Source organism: Caloenas nicobarica, chromosome 24 (genome assembly GCF_036013445.1).
Source record: "Caloenas nicobarica isolate bCalNic1 chromosome 24, bCalNic1.hap1, whole genome shotgun sequence".
NCBI lineage: Eukaryota > Metazoa > Chordata > Aves > Columbiformes > Columbidae > Caloenas > Caloenas nicobarica.
Window position 1 is genome coordinate 4,179,043 of NC_088268.1, and position 19,312 is coordinate 4,198,354.

At 61.9% G+C, this 19,312-nt stretch overlaps 1 protein-coding gene across 2 annotated transcripts; it reads left to right on the forward strand.

The window, feature by feature from the left end:
• The first annotated feature begins 387 nt into the window (after positions 1-387).
• Positions 388-18,282, forward strand: JUP (junction plakoglobin). 2 transcript variants are annotated; one of them, XM_065651381.1, is made up of 15 exons: positions 388-480; positions 10,068-10,300; positions 11,224-11,477; positions 12,005-12,243; positions 12,774-12,975; positions 13,555-13,699; positions 14,046-14,149; positions 15,053-15,391; positions 15,792-15,947; positions 16,043-16,162; positions 16,318-16,468; positions 16,579-16,700; positions 16,984-17,023; positions 17,578-17,747; positions 17,973-18,282. In XM_065651381.1, the coding sequence occupies exons 2-14, from the start codon at positions 10,075-10,077 to the stop codon at positions 17,721-17,723; spliced, it is 2,244 nt and encodes a 747-aa protein (XP_065507453.1). In that variant the 5' UTR covers positions 388-480; positions 10,068-10,074; the 3' UTR covers positions 17,724-17,747; positions 17,973-18,282. The 2 variants fall into 2 exon arrangements, with proteins under 2 accessions (XP_065507453.1, XP_065507452.1); XM_065651380.1 differs by lacking the exon at positions 388-480 and adding an exon at positions 9,729-9,772.
• The last annotated feature ends 1,030 nt before the right edge of the window (positions 18,283-19,312 follow it).

Genomic DNA, 19,312 nt, shown 5'->3' on the forward strand with positions numbered 1-19,312 from the left:
CTGGTGCTCCAGGGCTGGACCCTGCCCCGCTGCAGCCCCCGCAGCACCGCGGTCCCCGCACCCCACGTACGTGCCCCCGCACCCCCGGGGCTGCCCCGCCCCCGCCCAGGTACGTTCCGGCCCCGCCCCCCGCACGGTCCCAGGCTCCGCCCCTGCCCCGCCCCGTGACGTCACCCAGGTGGGCCCCCTCGCGGCCGCACCCTTCCCCGCCCACCGCTGCGCCCCGCCCACCCCTCCCCGCTGTCCAATCGCCTGACGGCGAAGGGCGGGTCGACCGCGCCCCCGCCAATAGAGAGCGGATAAACACGTCCGACGGGGGCTGACGGGCGTGCGGGCGGTCCAATAGCGGTCCGCTGCCGAGGGGGCGGGGCTTGTTCTGGGGCGGGGCAGGGCGGGGCCGGGCGCGGGGAGCTGCTCGCCTTTTGTTCGGGCAGGAGCGGGGCGGGCGGCAGAGTCCGCGCAGGGGGAGCCGCCGCGCAGGTGAGCGGGGACGGGCCGGGGCGCGTCCGGCGGGCTGGGCCCGGAGCCCGGTGGGGTGCGGGGCTGGAGCGGGGCCGGGGCAGCCGGACGTCCCGGGTTGGGAAGCGCCGGGGTTGGGCGGGCGCCGCGGTGCGGGGCTGAGTCAGGGAGGAACCGGCTGTCCGGGTCGGGTAAGCACCAGGCGCCCCCGGTCGCTCCCGGCGCAGCGCTGCTCGCAGGCGGCAGAGCCGGCGCGGAGCCGTGGTGCTGCCCGTGAGCCCCGTTCGTCCCGCGTGGGGCCGGGGCGAGCGCTGCGGCTGTCAGCGGCCGGGCGGGCGGGTCCCCGGGGCGAACCCCCGCGGGCGGCCGGGCTGTCCGGGTCCCCTTCTCCCCGCGCAGCGCTGCAGGAGCGAGTTTCCAAGTTGCGACCCCGCGCCCTGGTATGAGGCGGTGGCTTCGTCCCCGGCCCCGCCCGGGCGCGCTCGGTGTCGCCGCTCCACGGGCGAGGCCTTGGCACGCTGCTCGCCCAGGTGGCCGTTGTGGCTCTTACGTAAACCGTGGCTGCTGGGTGCCTTGAGTCATCCCCGGTGGCCACACGCTGCCCACGCACCCGCTCGGGGCTGCCCCGGGGACCCGTCGGTGCTGCTGTCCCCCCGCGCTGGGCTGCCCCTCACCTTCAGCAAAGTGCTTTCCCTGGCTGCTGCGCTTGGGGGTCCCAGGGGGCTGGGAGGGGCTGGGGGTGGCCTGGCCTGGCGCCACGGGTGGGCGTTTGGCACCGCTCGGTGTGGGGGTTCCCAGCTGAGACCCTGTGAGTGGCTGACAGCGAATATCTGCGCAGGGAAATGCGGGCAGAGCGAAACTCTGCTGTCTTTTTGTCTGGCTTTTGGAGAGAGCGCTCTAATTGCGTTAGCTGAGTGATTAGCTTAATTAATCAGGTTTACAGCACAGATGAAAGGATAATGCTGAAACGTTGCTGGGAGTTGCCCGGAGAGGGAAAACGTAGGCTGTCGTACAAGCAACCTGAAGAGATGTTTGTGCTGTGAGAGGAGCGTGAACGGTGGCCAGGACAGCACGGCAGCCTGCTGGGGACAGTGCCAGGTGACCGTGACCACACGGGTGCAAAGACACCAGCCTGTCCTCACTCTTGCTGGGCAGCAGCGTCCTTGCACTCCCCAGCTTTCACGTGATGCTGGTGGAGCACCTGGATGAGCCCTGTGTCTGGGATGATGTTCCCTGTACCAAAAGGACGATGAGGGTCAGGGACGCCCATGACCCAGCTGGGTCCGGCCAGTGTGGTGGCTGCACCTCCTGCTCCAGCCCACGTCGTGCTGGTTTTGGCGCTGGTGCCGCTTGCCAGCTCCGACACCCGGCAGTCTCGCGTCCGTCTGCCATCGGGCTGGCGGGGAGCCGGGGGCGAAGCGTCTCGGTGCCAGCTGCCGCGGGGCTGGAGCGGTGCCGGGGCTGCCGGGGGCGTTCGCTCGGGGCTGTCATCCGCATCCAGGGCGGGTGCGGTGCCCGCGGGGTCTGCTCCTGGCCCCACGCTCGGGGGGAGCAGGAGTCTGGCCCAGCCGTACTGCCCAGTAACAGCACTCGGGAGATTTTTAAGGTCCCTTCCTGTGTCCTTGCAGGTGTTTTATCGGAGTTGGCTGGCAGGGTGTGGGGTACTCACAGAAACCGTTTGCCTGTCTGAAGCCTGTAATCATTCATTGCTTTGGAGGATTTCCATAAAGTGTCATGAAAAACCCATTTTACTGCTAATTTGGCTTAAACAAGTTGGCCATCAGGATGGGAATGCTCAGAGCTCCTGGCATCAATGCCTGAGGAGCGTTTTCCCCTCCTAGGCTGGCTCCTGAGTGGGTGCTGGGGGAGACGTGGGTCCCCAATGCTCAGGGGACTTGTGGGGCGCTGGGGGAAGGTGGGGTGGCTGCGGCGGGGCCCTCCCTTCCAGACAATGGCGTTTACGGTCTATTGTCTGGGCGATGTGGCGTGTCCTCTCCAGCTCCAGGAAGCTCGTGCATCCCTGGTGGGGCCAAACTGGGCTGCTGGGGGCGGGGGTGTCTACCAGGGCCGGGTGTGTGAGCTATTTGTGCACCGTGCTCGGAGCATCGACCACCTTGGCAGTGTGGGCAGCTCATGGCTTGGCTGCAACCGGGGACCTTGGAGAATTTCCTCTCTGGTCCCAGTGCTGTATTTCAGTGTAATAGTCAGTGTTGTCCTAATCCCATTAACTCTCCCCTTTGTTTCCCCCACCTGAAATCCTCAATCAGCTCGAGCAGCTGGGGCAGGCGGCTGCGGTGCAGCTGCACGGCTCCTTCTGCTGAGGTTGTTCCTGTGACGATGGCTTCCCTTCCACGCTGGGCTTTGGTGTGGGAGCACTTGATGGGATTTGGCTTTTTATCCCGCTTCCAGATCTCCGGGGTTTAAGACGGTGCTTTTGCCGGGCGCGCTGCCGCTCGCAGATGGCAGAGCCTTTGGGAGCGGAGCTGCCCTTGGCCCCCGCTTCGCGAGCAGGGGGAAGCGGAGGTTCTTTGTAGAGAACTTGCAAGACTTTAATTGCAGCATCTGCACGGAGGCTTGTGCTGATCTCGAAGGTTTAAATTAAACCGGCTTCTAATTAACAGAAGTTAAAAAGAAATTTAATTTCTATTAAAACAGTGCAAGTCTACCTTGGTCTTCAGCTTTTGCCTTGATTTCAGCTGGTGCTTTCCCACCTTGACAGGCTGCCTGGGGCACCCGGTGTCACCCAAAGCTGGGGTTTGGGTGGTGGCTTTGTCTCGTGAGCCCATGGGGTGTCCCAGATTGGTCCGTGCAGGTGGAAGCAGCTGGGATAGCAGCTCGGGAGGACACCAGGGCTGCAGCAGCCCCTTGAATCTCAGCAGCATTCTCTGCTTCAGGAGGGTTGGTTTTACCCCCTTACCCCATAGATGTGGTTTGGTGAAGCAGCAGCAGATGTCAGGGGCATGAAGGCACAGCTACTCGCTCTCCAAAGAAGCCTTAAAGCTTGACCTAAGCAGCTAAAACCCATGTCTGTGTTTAAACTGGGCTCCCGTGTGCAGGTGCCTCGATGTGCAGAGCTCCTCACCTCCTCTGCTTCCCACCTCTGGCGTGGGAACACTGCGCGGCTCATTGACGGCTTCAAGGGGAGATGAAGATGTTTCTAATTAGGCAGAGGTTTGAAATACCCTTCTAAATATGCCAGCCCTGATGGGTTTTGCTGTGGTTGCCGACAGGCCCAGAGGCATTTCAATGTGCCTCGGTCGCTCGGCTCTGAAATCACTTTGCAAATAGGGCAGGAACCTGGTGCTGCGGATGCTGGGGCTCATCGGGCAGCCCCACGACGTCTGCTCTCGTTTGAACCGAGCGAGTCCTCAGGCTCCTTTCGAGACCCTGAGCAGGAGCTGGCGGCCGGATGGAGGCGGAATGTTCAGTGTTTTCCAAATATCCCACGCCTGGGTGATCAAACCTGCGGGAGGTGGTGAAGGCAAGTGAGCAGCGGTGCCCTCCCAGGGTGGAACCTGCTCCGGTGCTGGAGAGAGACAGGGACCCCCAATTTTAGGATGTGCCGTGGTCCCCCATGGCTTTTGGGGCTGGCTGGCTGGATAAAAGTGCGTGTGCTTTGCTGGTGGGGGGAGAGACCTTTGGCCGCTGCGAGGAGCCCTGCTGTAATCGCTGTGACGCGCAGGCAGAGCCCTGGTGACAAATCATTAACTTGCTCCGACAGGCCGGGTGCTGACGGGTGTTGGTGATAATTTCTTGTGAAGCGTCTGAACTTTACGGATGTAATGCGGTTGGATGGAGAAATTAAGCCGGGGCTCAGCAGCCCTGCGTCCCTCCCCGCTGCCTCGGCTCCTCCGGCAGCATCAGAGCCAGGTGGGCAGAATGCTGTGTTTCTGGACACTGGGAGCTGGGAACAGCCTGTGAGCCTCAAAGCCTAAATTTAAAGCCTGCAATTATTATGCTCGTAAAGGACAACTTGTTCTTTGTGCTCTTTAAAACAAAATAATGATGATTATTTTTTTTTCTTATCCAGATGGAGTTATTGTGATTAATTGCACCGTGCCAGTTCTCCTTTTTATGGACAAGTGGTGAGATCCCATCTCTCCCAGCAGTGTCACTAATGAGATTGGCCAACTTTAACTGAGGAGGGGATGTGCATGGTGGTGCCGGTGCGAGGGCTCTGCCGTGTGCTGCGGGGGGGTGCCCGGTGTCGCGTGTGCTCTTGCAACAGGAGAGAACTTGATGGGTGATACCTTGTCACTTTGCGATGTGAAGTGCCAAAATATCACAGCCCGGACTTGGCGTGTGCTGGAGCTGTCAGTAGCTGTTAATTCGGGCGAGGCGCTTCCAGAGGCTTGGGGAACGTGCTCTGCGTTGATGGAGGGCATCGGCGGGGTGGGTCGTGGTTGAGATGCCGACTCTGCTGCCAGGGTCTTGCCGCACCTGGGGGGATGCGGCACCCCCTGAATAGCAGGAGCTTTACACGGGGCTTTCAGTGGCTCGAACTTAACCTTGCCAGGAGCAGCTGAAAAATAAAAAGCGTTTTAGAGCATCCCCTGGTGAGGGAGCCCGGGTCTGAAGAGTGGCTCTTGCACCCCTCGCTGCCCTCCCCAGGTGACCTGAGGTTGTTGGAGCTGATGGGGCGGCCGGTGAACATCAGGGGACAAAGGCCACCGGCTCCTTTGTGTGCAGGGAGGGCCAAGGTGTCCTCACCCTGTCACAACCCACTTTCTAATGAGAGGCTGATCCCCCATTGCCTGTCTTCTCATTAAACTTCAAGCTGCTCTCGTTCCCCTTTGAATTCTTCCACTTATCTTCACTGTAAAGCCCCATTGAAAGGGCTCATGGTCGCCGGGATCTGACTCTAACGCTTCCCATTGATGCTGCTGAGGTCTTGAAAAGCTCCTTTCTCTGCCTCCTCCTGCTGCGTGCTCCTGCGAGGAATCCTCTTCAAAACCATTGAAGCTTTTGTACAGCCCCGGCTCTGTTGTCTGCGGCAGCAGCTTCGTTAGCATCAGTGCAACCGTGTTGCGTCTGGGCAGGGTTTGCTGGCGGTGGGGGACCTCGGGGTGCAGCTCTCCTGGGTGCCCTTGACCTTGGGAGCTGCCGAGTCCGCTCTCCCCCAGCGGTCACTGATCCCCCGGCTGCTCCAGGAGGGTGGGCAGGACCGGAGATCACTTGCGTGTAGCGTAAGTGCTTCTAAAATAGAGTCTTTTCTCGCATGGCATTTCTTGAATTGCCTTAACTGCCTCTTTCCTTTTTCTTAAAAGCATCAGTGACGGTAATTGCAGCCGCTCGCACGCTTCCCGCAGCCGAGCTCACCCCCTCGCACGATGCAGCTCCCGAGCGGGCGCATCTCCAGCGCTGCTGCTCTCTGTTCCCCTGGGGCCGGGAAGGATGCGGGCAAGGCTGGGGCTCTGCGGGGGCTGCAGCAGCCGCTCGGCAGCCCGGGGTGCTCCGCGCAGGGGCCGGGGCAGCGGGGAGCTGTGTGTGATGTCCTCAGCTGCCTCTCACACCCACTGATCCCCAGGTCCTGCTGCTGCTCCCGTGCAGCCCATGCCTGGGACTTGGGGTGTGCGGGTGCTCTGTGCCTGCTCACCTAGGGGTGACCCCCCCCGTTGGGGGTCACGGCTGCTCACCCCAGGGACCCCTGCCCACTGAGAAGCCCCTGAGCAATAACTGTTTTTGCGTGAAGCTGCATTCATGACTTCCCTTATGTTTTGGGCAGCTCAGCCGTGTGTTAGCGGAGCGCCGTGCCCCGCTGGCTGTGAGGCCGAAGGCTCCTCCCGGCAGCCGGAGGGAAGGGCTGGTCAGGGCTGCGTGTTTGCTGGAGATTTCCTCTGCAGACGGTGTCTCGGGGACGGGGGGGACGATGCCGCCTGGACGCTGATCAAATGGCTCTGGGGGCGGATGAGCCGCTGGCCGGTGCCTTGGAGCTGCGGGAGCTTCCTCTGCCTCCCCCGGCTTTCCCGGCTGCGGGAAGCGGTGGGAGAGCGATTAACCTTCTATCCCCTGTGTGGGGGTGGCTGAAGCCCCCGCCAGCCCCATGTCCCACATAGGGCCATTGGAAGTGCTCCCTCAAACCTGCTGTCCCCTCTGTGGGCACCCCCCATCTTCCTCGCTGTTTCCTGGGGGAGGTTCTTGCTGTTGCTGGGGGTGAGTCCTATTTCTCTGAGGGTCCCAGCTCTGTGCAGGCAGGGGGGCTCAGCTGGGGTTTGGGGGTACCGCTGGGGTTTGTTACAGCCCAGTTGGAGGGAGATGAGTGCTGGAGTCGGCAGCAGTTGTCCTACCGAGGGGGCTGGATCCCCCGTGCTCATGGCTGACCCCTCCTGGGCAGGTATTTTCATGTCTGCCCTAAATACACTGGATTTTCATGCATGGACCGCTGCCCTCCCCTTCGCTGCTTCCAGGGCATGGTGGGGGTCCTGCCCCACTGCACTGCTCACCACCGAAAGCATCGCTGCTGAATGGCTGAACCCAGGAGCAAGCAGCATCCCCTGCCTGGGGACCACTTGTCTCACTCTGGTCTCACCGAGCAGCAGAGAGGACATCCAAGGACATAGCCCAGTGTGGAGGATGGGGAGATGCTTGTGTTGGGCGTCTGACCCTCACTGAGTGATGAGCAGAGGATGCTTGACACAGGGTTCAGAAAATGTCACTGCTCGCCGCTGGAGTGCCTGACATTTGCTCCATTGGCCCCGTCACCTTGGGTGCCCGTGACAATGAGCAACCCCCCTGGGGCTGCTGGGGGGGTGATGCTCCAGGGGAGGGGTGGGGACTGCATTTAACAAGGTCCCTGTGGTCCCTTTTAGGGGGCTCCTGGGAATGGAGAGTCCCCTGGGCCATGTCACAGCCGTCCCGTCTCTGCTGTTGCAGGACGCTGTGCTCAGACACGTCTATCACGCTGCTTGGACCCACTGTCCTTCTCGGAGCTTGTCTGGGGCTGATCACCGCAGCTTGTGTCTGGAATCTGAGGAGCTTTGCTGGCTTTTGATGTCTCTGGGGTGCCAGCGGTGCAGACAGAGGGGGTGGCAGGGATGTGGCTCATGCATAATGCAGGGCTCTGGAAGAAGCTGGTGCCTGAGCCCCAACTCACAGAGGTCTGAAAAATTAAGTGCCTGTCAAATGCCTGTAAATTGTAGAACAGCTGTTACTGGTTGACTGATGGCACAGGTGGCACTGGCCCCTCCTGCCAGTGCCAGCTTGGTCCTGCCTGAGGGTCCTTGCCCTGGGACAAGGAATTACTGGAGAGAGTCCAGTGGAGGGATGCAAAGATGCTGAGAGGTCTGGAGCATCTTTCTGATGTGGAAAGGCTGAGAGAGCTGGGGCTGTTGAGCTGGAGAACAGAAGCCAAAAGGAATCTGCTCAATGGGATCAATATCTCAGGGTGGGTGTCAGAGGATGGACCAGACTCTGTTCAGTGGTGCCCAACGCCAGAGTGAGGGGCAACGGGCACAGACTGAAACACAGGAGGCTCCATCTGAACACGAGGAGAAACTTCTTTCCTTTGCGGTGCCAGAGCCTGGCCCAGGCTGCCCAGAGCGGGTGTGGAGTCTCCTTCTCTGGAGACATTCAAACCCTCCTGGCCCGACCTGTGTGATCTGCTCTGGTGCCCCTGCGTGAGCAGGGCTGGGATGGGGATCTACAGGGGTCCCTGCAACCCCAACCGCGCTCTCATTCTTGGGCTTCCCAACACAATTTGGAGGCTCTTCCACTGTGGCGACCCAGCCAGGAGGACTTACTCTCCCAAACACTGATGTGACAGCCCGCGCTCCTGGCTCAGCACAGGGGCTCTCCCGGCCAAACCCTGCTCTGGCACGGGGTGGGGAGCGGCACCGGACTCTCCCCTTGCCCCCGGCACCGTGTGTCACGCACCGCCCGGCCGTGCCGAACGGAAACTCCGGCTCCCGCCTGCGCCCTGCCGTGGGAACGATCTGCCCCCGCTGGCCTCCATTAGTGGGTCCGGCTCTTGCTGCCTTATGAGCATGCATTATGCACAACCCATTAAAGCCAGAGCCATACTTAGTCTGCAGATTGCTGCTTGACAGCTCAAAGATATCGAACTGACAGGAGCAGCACCCTGCAGTGGCTCTGGGGAGGTGGCAGGGGGGTGGGGATGGATATGGTGGGATGCAGGATGCATCCAGCCAGGGGGTCCTGCCACCCACCTGGGTGCTGCTCCCCAAGAATGCGGGTTTGTACCCGGGCTGGGATTTTCTTCCCTGGAAGTGCTGGCCTGTTCCGCTCACCAGGGCTCGGCTGCTCCTTGGGAACAGCCGGCAGCGCTGGGGCGAGTCGTGCCAAGCCCGTGCGCGCCGTGTCCTGCCGAGCCGCCTCGCGCAACCCGCGTCCTCGGCCACCGCCCGACGCCCTGACTCAGCTGCCGGCATGGCGGGGGGCTCGTTCCCCCCGTTCCCCTTGCTCCCCCAAGGAGGGTGCTGGTGCTGCACCAGCCCAGCTGGTCGCTGTGAGCCCTGAGCTGTGCAGGTGCTGGAGCGGAGCCAGGGGTGCGCGGCTGCCCTGGTCCAGCTTGCTGCATGAATCAGTACTGGTGGAGGTGGTAATTACGCCTCTGTTGGGAAGCGCGGTTGCTGCTGCGCTCAGCTATGCCGGGCAGCAGCTGCTCCCTGCGCCTCTTATCGCCTCTGGAACTCTGACTCATCCCCAGCCCTGTGTGGCCAAAGGAAGGGGCAGAAATCCCAGCAGTGGGTTGGTGGGGCTGGCTGGGCACTGTCTCCCTCCATTCCTCCCTCCCTCCCTCCATTCCTCCCTCCCTCCCTCCATTCCTCCCTCCCTCCCTCCATTCCTCCATCCCTCCCCTCCTGGTGATGCTGGGGGGCTGGTGACTCAGCCCCGCAGTGTCCGCCTGCCCCGATGAGCTCAGAGGTTAATCCGTGAGCCATCCTCCCTCCTCCTGCATCCCCAAATTAAAGAGGAGGGAAACCCAGCCCTGCTTGCAAGCAACCTTGGCTGGCTGGTCCTGAGTTTTGGGATGTGCTGGGATGCAGCCATGGCACGATGCTCGGCACAACACCAGGAGCACCCAGCCCACGCCATGGGTGCTTGTGGTGCTGAGCACCCACGGGACAGCTGAGCCAGTGGCTTTGCCTGGTTATTTTTAGGTACTTTAGGAGTGTCCCAGAAAGGCTTCTAAAAAGGTTTATTTTATTCTTGGAGCCCCAGCCTTGTGGCCATACCCAGATCTCCGCCAAGCCCCGCCTCTGGTCTTTAAAAAGCCTGGAGCAGTGGTTGGGGGGACGTGCTGTGGGGTCCCTCTGTGCCGGGCAGAGCCGCTCACACCTTCACCGCCGAGGCGGTGAGACGCGGCGTTGCGTGGCTGAGGGCTCGGCCAACCACGGTCTGCGCCGGTTGCAGCCGCCGTTCGTGTCTGAACACGAGCGGCAAAGTGCTGAGCTGTGGGATTCGTCATCCCGGGGCCGCCTTTCATCTCCCGTGGGGGAGGAGGGCAGATAGGAATCTGCTCCATCTGCTCGTGGGCTGCGCGGGGGCCGGCTGCCGCGCCGGGGTCTGCCACACTGTTTGGTGCGGGAGGGTCCTGTGGTGACCTGGGCTCTGCTGGAGACATAACTTGTCCCCTCCCTGCCCCGCAGAGCAGCCATGGAGGTGATGAACATGATGGAGCAGCCGATCAAGGTGACGGAGTGGCAGCAAACCTACACCTATGACTCGGGCATCCACTCCGGCGTCAACACCCAGGTGCCCTCGGTCAGCAGCAAGTGCCTGGGGGACGATGACGAGGTCTACGGGAAGCAGTACACCATCAAGAAGACGACCACCACGAGCTACTGCCAGGGGGGGAGCCAGGGCCAGAGCCAAGCGCAAGGTAGGGGCTGCGGGGCTGGCACGTCTGCGGGCTCAGCTGCTCCACTCCTGCCTTCCTCCTCCTCCCCCACGAGCTTTGCTCCTTCTGGGCGCTCCTCCACACCCCGGGAGTTGCTACTGCCTAAAATATGCTCCATCCTGTCCTCCTTCCCCATGCCAAGAGGCGCTTGCGTCGGGGCGGCGCGCAGCCAGCCCGCGCCGGTGGGTTGGCTCGAGGTAGGAACAGCTGATCCCGGCCCACGGATCCGCCGTCTGCTCTGCTGCCTGTCTGCCTGCTCGGGAAACCTGTCTTGGCGCGGCTGGCGGAGCTGCCGGCGTGTGCCGTGGAGCCCAACGGGCCTGCCCGTCTCCTCCCGCCGCTGCAAGGGCAAAGCAGGTGGAGACGAAGCCCCCGGAGCCAAAGGAGACACTTTTCCAGCTTTATGCCTTCAAAGAGGGCTGGTTTGCTGTGCTCTCCTCTGTGGTTCTCCCATCAGCGTTGGGTCCTGGAAGGTTTAATCACCAGAGCCCCATGGAGAGGGACGAGCCTCATGTGGTCCCTGTGCCACAGAGCTGGGGACCGCGGGTGGCCGCTGCCCCTCGGATCACACTTGTCCCACCGTCCTCGCTGGGGAAAGGCCTCCGTGTCCTCATCCCCAGTGCCGGCTGGTCCTAAATTGCACATACCCTTATTTTTTTAGTCAATGGGTCTTGTGTGACAAGTGCCTCATCGCGCTGCCTAATTGAGCGTTGTCTTATCTCCACGCTGCCGTGTCTGTTTACACTTTGAAGCGCCGGCTCCTTGCAGATCACGCTGGGACTGCTGACGTTGCCGGTGGCGTCACGCTAAGCTCTTGCTCAGCTAATTGAAATTGGAAAGCAGGGCTGGGAGCGCTCCTGGGAGAGAACTTGAATCTAACGCCGCCTCCTCATCTACCCCTGCAGCCGACATGGAGGCTCAGCTGGCCATGACCCGCGCCCAGCGCGTCCGGGCTGCCATGTACCCCGAGACGGTGGAGGATCGCTCCCTCCTCATCACCACCCAGCTGGAGGGGCAGCAGACCAACGTGCAGCGCCTGGCGGAGCCCTCCCAGATGCTGAAATCGGCCATCGTGCATCTCATCAACTACCAGGACGATGCCGAGCTGGCCACCCGCGCCATCCCGGAGCTCACCAAGCTGCTCAATGATGAGGACCCGGTAAGGAAATGTGGTTTGCTGGCGCGTGTCTCTGGGATTTCAGCTGCCAGGTTTGTGGGGTGCTCTTCCCAGCCGAGCTCCCATCCTTATGGGGCTCTGTGGCTGCCGTCCGGCTCCTTCCTCTTGACAAAGCTCTGCGGTTGCCTACACCCTGCAGCAGGGCCGAGCCCAGCCCTGCCCGCCTGCGTGTCCTCACAGCTTGTCCTTACTGATCAGACACGGCTCTCCTGCCCTGGCGTTGCACAGACACTGAGTGCTTCTTGCTGGCTCTCGGTGCTCCAGCCACCCCTGTGTGTCCCTGCAGCGTCCCTGTGCTCCATGGACCCAACTAACTGCAGTGTAGCTGCTGGAGCATCGTGCGTGAGGATCGTTAGAAATAGCAATCATCACCTGCACTGCTGTGCCGGCTCTGCTGCTCCGGCACGACGCGCGGCAGCCCTGGGCGAGCGGGATGGATCCATCCTGTCCTGGCTGTGATGGGCAGCAGTGGGACCCCCTCCCACCCACCGGTTTCTCCTTCCCCGCAGGTGGTTGTCAGCAAAGCGGCCATGATCGTCAACCAGCTCTCCAAGAAGGAGGCGTCGCGCCGCGCCCTGATGCAGTCGCCCCAGATCGTGGCGGCCGTGGTGCGCACCATGCAGAGCACCAGCGACCTGGACACGGCGCGCTGCACCACCAGCATCCTGCACAACCTCTCGCACCACCGCGAGGGCCTGCTCTCCATCTTCAAATCCGGCGGCATCCCGGCCCTCGTCAGGATGCTGAGGTACGGGGGGGCTCTTGGGGGTCCTGAGAGGACAGCAGAGCCCAGCGGACCCTCCTGGGCTGGGGGCAGAGGAGGGGAGGGCTCTTCTCCAAAGTAACAAGGGACAGGACGAGAGGAAACGGCCTCAAGTTGCACCTTGGGACAGGCTGCCCAGGGCAGTGCTGGGGTCACCATCCCTGGAGGGGTTGGACAGACGGACATGAGGTTCTCAGGACATGGGGCAGTGCTGGGCTGGGGGAACGGTTGGACTCCATGATCTTGAGGGTCTCTTCCAACCAAAATGATTCTGTGATTTGGAGCCTGTGTGTGGGCAGGAGGAATGAGCAGCCCCCTGTGCTGCCTTGTCCACGGGGATGGGGCTCAGTCTCTGCTCTGCCCCAAGGAGGGACGTGTCCCTTCCCTGGGGACACGCGACACGGCAGCCTTGCACCGGGTCCTGCTGCGGGGCGCTGGGTGGGAGTCGGGGTTTTCCCGGCAGCCTGGTGAGCCCGTAGGCAGCTGCCTGCACTGACATGGCTCTGTGCCTGCAGCTCGCCGGTCGAGTCCGTCCTCTTCTACGCCATCACCACCCTGCACAACCTGCTGCTCTACCAGGAAGGGGCCAAGATGGCTGTGCGCCTGGCCGACGGCCTGCAGAAGATGGTTCCCCTGCTGAACAAGAACAACCCCAAGTTCCTGGCGATCACCACCGACTGCCTGCAGCTCCTCGCCTACGGGAACCAGGAGAGCAAGGTGGGGGCCGGGGCTGCCCCACGGCGCGGGGTCCTGCTGCAGGGAGGGCAGGGGGGGTTTGCCCAACTTTGCTCCTTGCAGACAGAAGCCCCAGTCGCGGCGGGTGGGAGCTCCCACCATCGCAACCCGTGTGCCCCCCGGCAGCGGAGCGGTTTTGCTGTCTGCAATGTGGCTGCATCCGACCTCTCGCGGCGTCCCCGAAGGCGCAGACTGTCCCGGTCTGGCTGGTCGTTCGGCTCGGCTGGGTCTCTCCCCCCGCTGCTCTGGGCAATGCCTCTGTCTTTGTTCTTTGGCTGCTCATCTCCTCCTGTCGCAGCTTCGCACGTCGTCCCTGGACCTGCTCTGCTGATGGCTGGGCGGGGGGCTGCTGCCTGTGGCATGGGGCGAGGGACCTTGGTGTGTGGGGCTGGGGGGGACGATGGGGACAGTGGCGGTGCATGGCCCTGGCAGGGCTGTCCCAAAATGCTCCTCCATGCCTGGAAGGGTTGGACCTCCTGCCTGACTTGCGTCCTGGCACAAACTGGGGAAAGCAGAGCGGTGATCCCAGCACGCCCCGACCCTGCTCCTTCTGTCTTGCAGCTGATTATTTTGGCCAACGGAGGACCCCAGGCCCTGGTGCAGATCATGCGCAGCTACAACTACGAGAAGCTGCTCTGGACCACCAGCCGGGTGCTCAAGGTGCTGTCGGTGTGTCCCAGCAACAAACCCGCTATCGTCGAGGCTGGTAAGAGAGGCTGGGGGGCTGCGGCAGAGTGGGTGTCCAACGGGAGGAGGATGCAGCTGAGGGTGCTGTCTCACAGCAGGTGAAACCACCTGCGTGTGGCCAGGTTCCTTGTCCCGAAAGGCTACCGAGGTGCTTTTCTGGCACTGTGCCTGGGCAGGATCTGGCCCGGCTGGTTGGTTTTCCCACTCTGCGTTTAGCCTCTGCTAAGCCACAAGGCTGTGTTGCGCGTTGGAGGCCTCGGTGGGGTGATGCCCAGCCCACGTTCACCCCACGCACCCTTCTCCTCTGTGCCGGGGCAGTTTTGTGTCTGGGTGTTGACACGGGCTGGTGTCTCCTTCCCTGGCAGGCGGCATGCAGGCGTTGGGCAAACACCTGACCAGCTCCAGCCCCAGGCTGGTCCAGAATTGTCTCTGGACCCTGCGAAACCTCTCCGACGTGGCCACCAAACAGGTGAGTCTGCGGGACCCTGGGTCGTGCTTCAATGCGGCGTTTCGGAGGCTTCTCCGTGCCAGCTGCCGGGTGCTCTGTCTCGGGCAGCCCTGGCAGCTGTCCCTGCCCGCTGCTCGGCTCTGTCCCCAGCGAGGAGCTGCCATCGAGGTGGTTGTGCCCATGGGGCTGAGTGGCAGCTGGTGCCAGGGTGACCCCGAGCTCTGCTCTGAGGTTGTTCTCTCCAGCCCTTTGCTGCCTCCTGATGCGTTCCCCATCTGCTGGGGCCGCCTCTCTGTGCAGATTAGCGCCTGATGCAGCGTGGAAACTATTTGGGTTGGCGTGTAACCATCCCTGGCTCTGCGGATTGAGGGGGGGGTGAGGCTGTGATGCCTTTAACTCTTTCCTGCCCCGCTGCTGGCTGCCTGCCGGCATGACGGGGAGCAGGGTCACCCCGGGGAGCGCTGGCGGGGAATTGTTTGTGCTTCCCAGCAGGGAAAAGCTGCTGGAGACATTAAACTCTCTAAGTGAAGCCGCACATGTCGGGAGCGCCTGTTGCTCGTGCTGTGCCGGCAGCTCTGGCTGCAGGGGGATGGGGACACTGCCCCCCCACCATTGCTGCTCTGGAATGTGGGGTGCTGGGGTCTGCAGAAATTGGTGTTTGAGCTCCAGTGAGGGCAGCGCACAAGAGGAAGAGGGTGCAAGGTCTAGGAGGAAGAGCACAGCTGGGGGACTGATCCTCTCTGCCGTGGCAGGAGATGTACTTGCCGGAGAGGACTCCTCCTCTCTAAGGCTGGGTGTCCATCCCATCCCAAGGGACATGTCTGGGTCCCCAGCCCGGGTGAGAGACACAGGGGACAGGCATGGGGCTGAGCCCACATCCAGCTGCAGGGGGGCTGGTCTGACCTCCTGTCCCCGTTCCCGCAGGAGGGCCTGGACGGTGTCCTCAAGATCCTGGTGAACCAGCTGAGCTCCGACGACGTGAATGTGCTGACCTGTGCCACTGGCACCCTCTCCAACCTGACTTGCAACAACAGCAAGAACAAGACCCTGGTGACGCAGTCGAACGGCGTGGAGGCCCTGATCCACACCATCCTGCGGGCAGGCGACAAGGAGGACATCACCGAGCCGGCCGTCTGCGCTCTCCGGCACCTCACCAGCCGGCACCCTGAGGCTGAGATGGCACAGAACTCAGTGCGGCTCAACTACGGCATCCCCGCCATCGTCAAGCTCCTCAACCAGCCCAACCAGTGGCCACTGGTTAAGGTAAGGGGCCGGGGGATTTTGGGGGAAGCTGGCGGGTGGGCTTGAGCGAGCCCCTGGCTACTGGTCCATGGTGGGACGTGCTGCTGGGGGTGCTCTGCAGCCGGTGCTGTGCACAGAGCAATGATGAGCTGCTGCCACCACAGCCCTGGTCCTGCTGGGCTGCGTCCTTGACGGCAGTTAATGGAGGAAACGGCGTGAGCCGGCTGCTCGGCTGGAATTGATACCGGCCCCGGCCGCCCCCGCGGGGAGGGGGCCGGATCCGCTGCGGGAGGAAGCTGAAGTCAGCCCGTGCCGCAGAGGGGATGGGGTGGGAGGGGGGCCCGGCCGGTCCCGTGGGGAGCGCACGCTGCTCCAGTCCACGGTCAGGACAGATCTCTCCTTGCCCACGTCTCTCCTCCAGGCTACCATCGGCCTGATCCGCAACCTGGCCCTGTGCCCGGCCAACCATGCCCCGCTCCAGGAGGCGGCCGTCATCCCCCGCCTGGTCCAGCTGCTGGTCAAGGCTCACCAGGACGCCCAGCGGCACGTGGCAGCCGGCACACAGCAGCCCTACACGGTCAGTCCCCGCCCGTTGTCCCCCAAAAGCCGAGCTGTCCCTGGGGGGCAGCCTGTGCTCACGCTCAGGGTGGTTTTGTGCGTGTGCCCTGGCAGGACGGAGTGAAGATGGAGGAGATCGTGGAGGGGTGCACGGGGGCACTGCACATCCTGGCCCGGGACCCCATGAACCGCATGGAGATCTTCCGTCTCAACACCATCCCTCTCTTCGTGCAGGTCGGGGGCTTGGGGGGGATGTGGGGGCTGCGCTTTGTCACCTCCCGCACGGCCCCGCGGCGCTCGGCGGGCGGCACCCGCGTGTGTCAGAGCCCATCAGGAGCGCGACAGCTCCTCGCCGGCTGCTTCACGTTTCCGCTGATCTCTCCTGACAGCTCCTCTACTCACCGGTGGAGAACATCCAGCGCGTGGCGGCTGGCGTGCTGTGCGAGCTGGCCCAGGACAAGGAGGCGGCTGATGCCATCGATGCTGAGGGGGCCTCGGCTCCGCTGATGGAGCTGCTGCACTCCAGGAACGAGGGGACGGGTGAGTGCCACCGTGCGGGGCCCCGTGCCGAGGGCTCTCTGCCACCTGGCCTCGTCCCAGCCACAGCCGGGATGGCACCAGGAGCTGAGGCCGCTGCTCTTTCCCTGCAGCCACCTATGCGGCCGCCGTGCTCTTCCGAATCTCGGAGGACAAGAACCCCGACTACAGAAAGCGCGTCTCCGTGGAGCTCACCAACTCCCTCTTCAAGCACGACCCAGCGGCCTGGGAGGCGGTGAGCATCCATCCTGCTGGGCATGGAGATTAGCCCTTTTCCTTGGGGGAACCAGGGACTCTTGCAATGGCCCCGTCCTGCCTCCAAAAGCTGCCACCGATGCCAAACAGAGCTCGGACACGAGCGACCGGCAAATGGGGTGGGTGGGTTGTGGCCTCGACTCTCCAGCAGCTCTGGGTTGTGGTACCACTGCCAGGGAGGGGGCTGGGCACCATGTAGCCCCTGAGCATCACGCACATATGAGCACGCGTCCTCTCTTCAACTGCGTCACCTTCTTTCATAGGCTCAGAGCATGATCCCCATCAACGAGCCCTACTCAGATGGTGAGTACAGCACCAGCAATTCCCACAGGGTCCTCCATGGGCTGTGCTGTGGTGGGACAGATCCCTCGTCTTACCAAACCAGGCTGGTTTTAGCATAGAATCACAGCATAGTTTGGGTTGAAGGGACCTTCCCAGCTCATCCAGTGCCCCCCCTGCCATGAGCAGGGACATCTGCACCAGCTCAGGTTGCTCAGAGCCCCTTCCAGCCTGGCCTGGGATGTCTCCAGGGACGGGGCATCCACCACCTCTCTGGCCAACCTGGGCCAGTATTTTACCACCCTCATTGTAAAAAAATTAAGTTTAAAACCTTCCTTGGATGGCTGCCGGCCAGGGCTGCCTGGGGATGCTCAGCTCCCCGGGGAGCATGTGCAGCTGCTGTCCCGTGTGCCTGGGCTGGCCCAGTGCTTTGGGGCAGGTGGGTGACGGGTGGCCCTCGTGTCCCATCCAGCGCTGTGTGCCACACGCTGCCCCGGGCAGGAGGACCAGGAGGGTGGCTGCGATCTGGAGAAGTCTCGCACCAGTGGGAGCTGAGCTTTGGCGTGTCCCTTTTCCAGAGCTGGACCCCGGTTACCGTCCAATGTACTCGGGTGACATCCCCCTGGACCCCATTGACATGCACATGGACATGGATGGGGACTACCCCATGGACGCCTACAGCGACGGCGTCCGAGCGCCCTTCGCTGACCACATGCTCGCCTAACCCGCCCCGCAGCCCCCGCACCAGGTATTGGGTGGCATCTCCCTGGGGTGCAGGTGCTTATCAAGGGCACATTCGACCCTGGGATGGGTGGCAGGGTTGGGTGCTGGTCCCTGGTGCTGCCACAGGGTCCCCAGTGCTGCCATGGGTCAGCAACCCCATTTCTCCACGGGCTCGGGGGCTCCTGGTCTCTGGTCTCCTCCAAAATCCCCCCTCGGTTGAGTAACAGGAGCTCTCTCCTGCCGTGCGCAGGTGTTTTCTCCATACAGAAGAGGGTGGCCCCAGAGCTGAGCATTCGCAAGAAGGACTTGGGAGACAGAAGTGCCTGAGAAGACAAACTTTTCCATTCCCACGAGAGGTTTTATTTTTCGATTTGTTTTTCTTCGCTGTGGGTCTGTGGAGAAGGTCCTTCCTCCTGGGACTGCTTCAAGCACCTACTGCTGCATCCAGCATCCAAGATACTGTTTCTGAAGCTTTAAAATACACAAACCTCGCACCGTTAGCGACCTTTCATTGGCAAAATAGTCTTTTCTATGAATATATATTTCTTTTTTATTTTTAATATGGTGCCAATGGCTTTTGCCGTCCTTAAGTTTCTGCTTTCTAACTTCCCCACTATTCTGCGTGTTAGTGTTCTAGGAAAGGAATCTAACACGGGAAAACCCTTTGCTGTCTGCAAACTCTGACTTAATCAGGCCCATCCAGAGCTTGCTGAAAACAAAGGGTGCCGTGTCCCAGGACCTTCGTTTTAGCCACGGGGATGTCTATGGTTTAATTCTTTCTGATCAGCCGTTGGGGAGCTGACTTTGTGTACCTGCCTGTCCTACCAGTACCCCTAGAGGAGTGACTCCAGCGTTAGGAACCGTGTCCTTGTACTGATCTCTGTTGCACATTTTAACCCATTTCCCTTCTTTTTGGTGAGTGGTGTGTTTCCGTCCCCTCCTCCCCTTATCTAACGCATTTTTTAAAGAGGCTCTAGATCTGATGGTGGTTTAATGCTTTGACCGGAAAGGGATGGACAGTTACTGGAGTGTGGTTCAGGAATAGAAGAGTTTATTATTTCTGTAAGTTGTTTTTGTATAGACCAAAGCAAAGAATAAAATAACCCCCCCCAGCCCCTCGTTGCCCCGAGCCTGTTCTGTCACCGTGGAAGGTGAGTGAGTCCCCTTGGGGCAGCGGGGATGAAGATGGCCATCGCCTTCCTCGGCCCAGACGTTGGTGGTTCCCTCCCATGGACGAGCTCATTCCCACACTCTGCATCTGCTTTTCCTGGCCGAGATCTCGGGTGGTGGCTGGGGGGACAAGCAGGTCCCCTCTCTGTGCCTGGGGGACGATGCCACCCCTGTGGCACCGGCAGCAGCTCCCACCCTAACCCCGCACCCTGACACGCTGCCAGCCCTTCCCTTGTCATCCCCGGGTCGTTAACATGCTGGCCCCATCCAGGTGTCTGTCTCCTGTCAGGAGGTAAAAACTCCCCTTAATTAAGATGTTTATTTGTTAGGCAGCATCACCAGCATCTCCGCTCTGCTGCTCACTTGTACGAGCTCTGGGGGATAAATGTGCCGGTTGGGAGCGAGCCCCGCTGATTGATG

Excerpts from the sequence above, each read along its gene's own strand:
- JUP (XM_065651381.1), top strand. The coding sequence starts at position 10,075 with ATGGAGGTGATGAACATGATGGAGCAGCCGATCAAGGTGACGGAGTGG. Across the intron at positions 14,150-15,052 it reads CCGACGTGGCCACCAAACAG|GAGGGCCTGGACGGTGTCCT; the intron begins GTGAGTCTGCGG and ends CCGTTCCCGCAG. Across the intron at positions 15,392-15,791 it reads ACCAGTGGCCACTGGTTAAG|GCTACCATCGGCCTGATCCG; the intron begins GTAAGGGGCCGG and ends TCTCTCCTCCAG.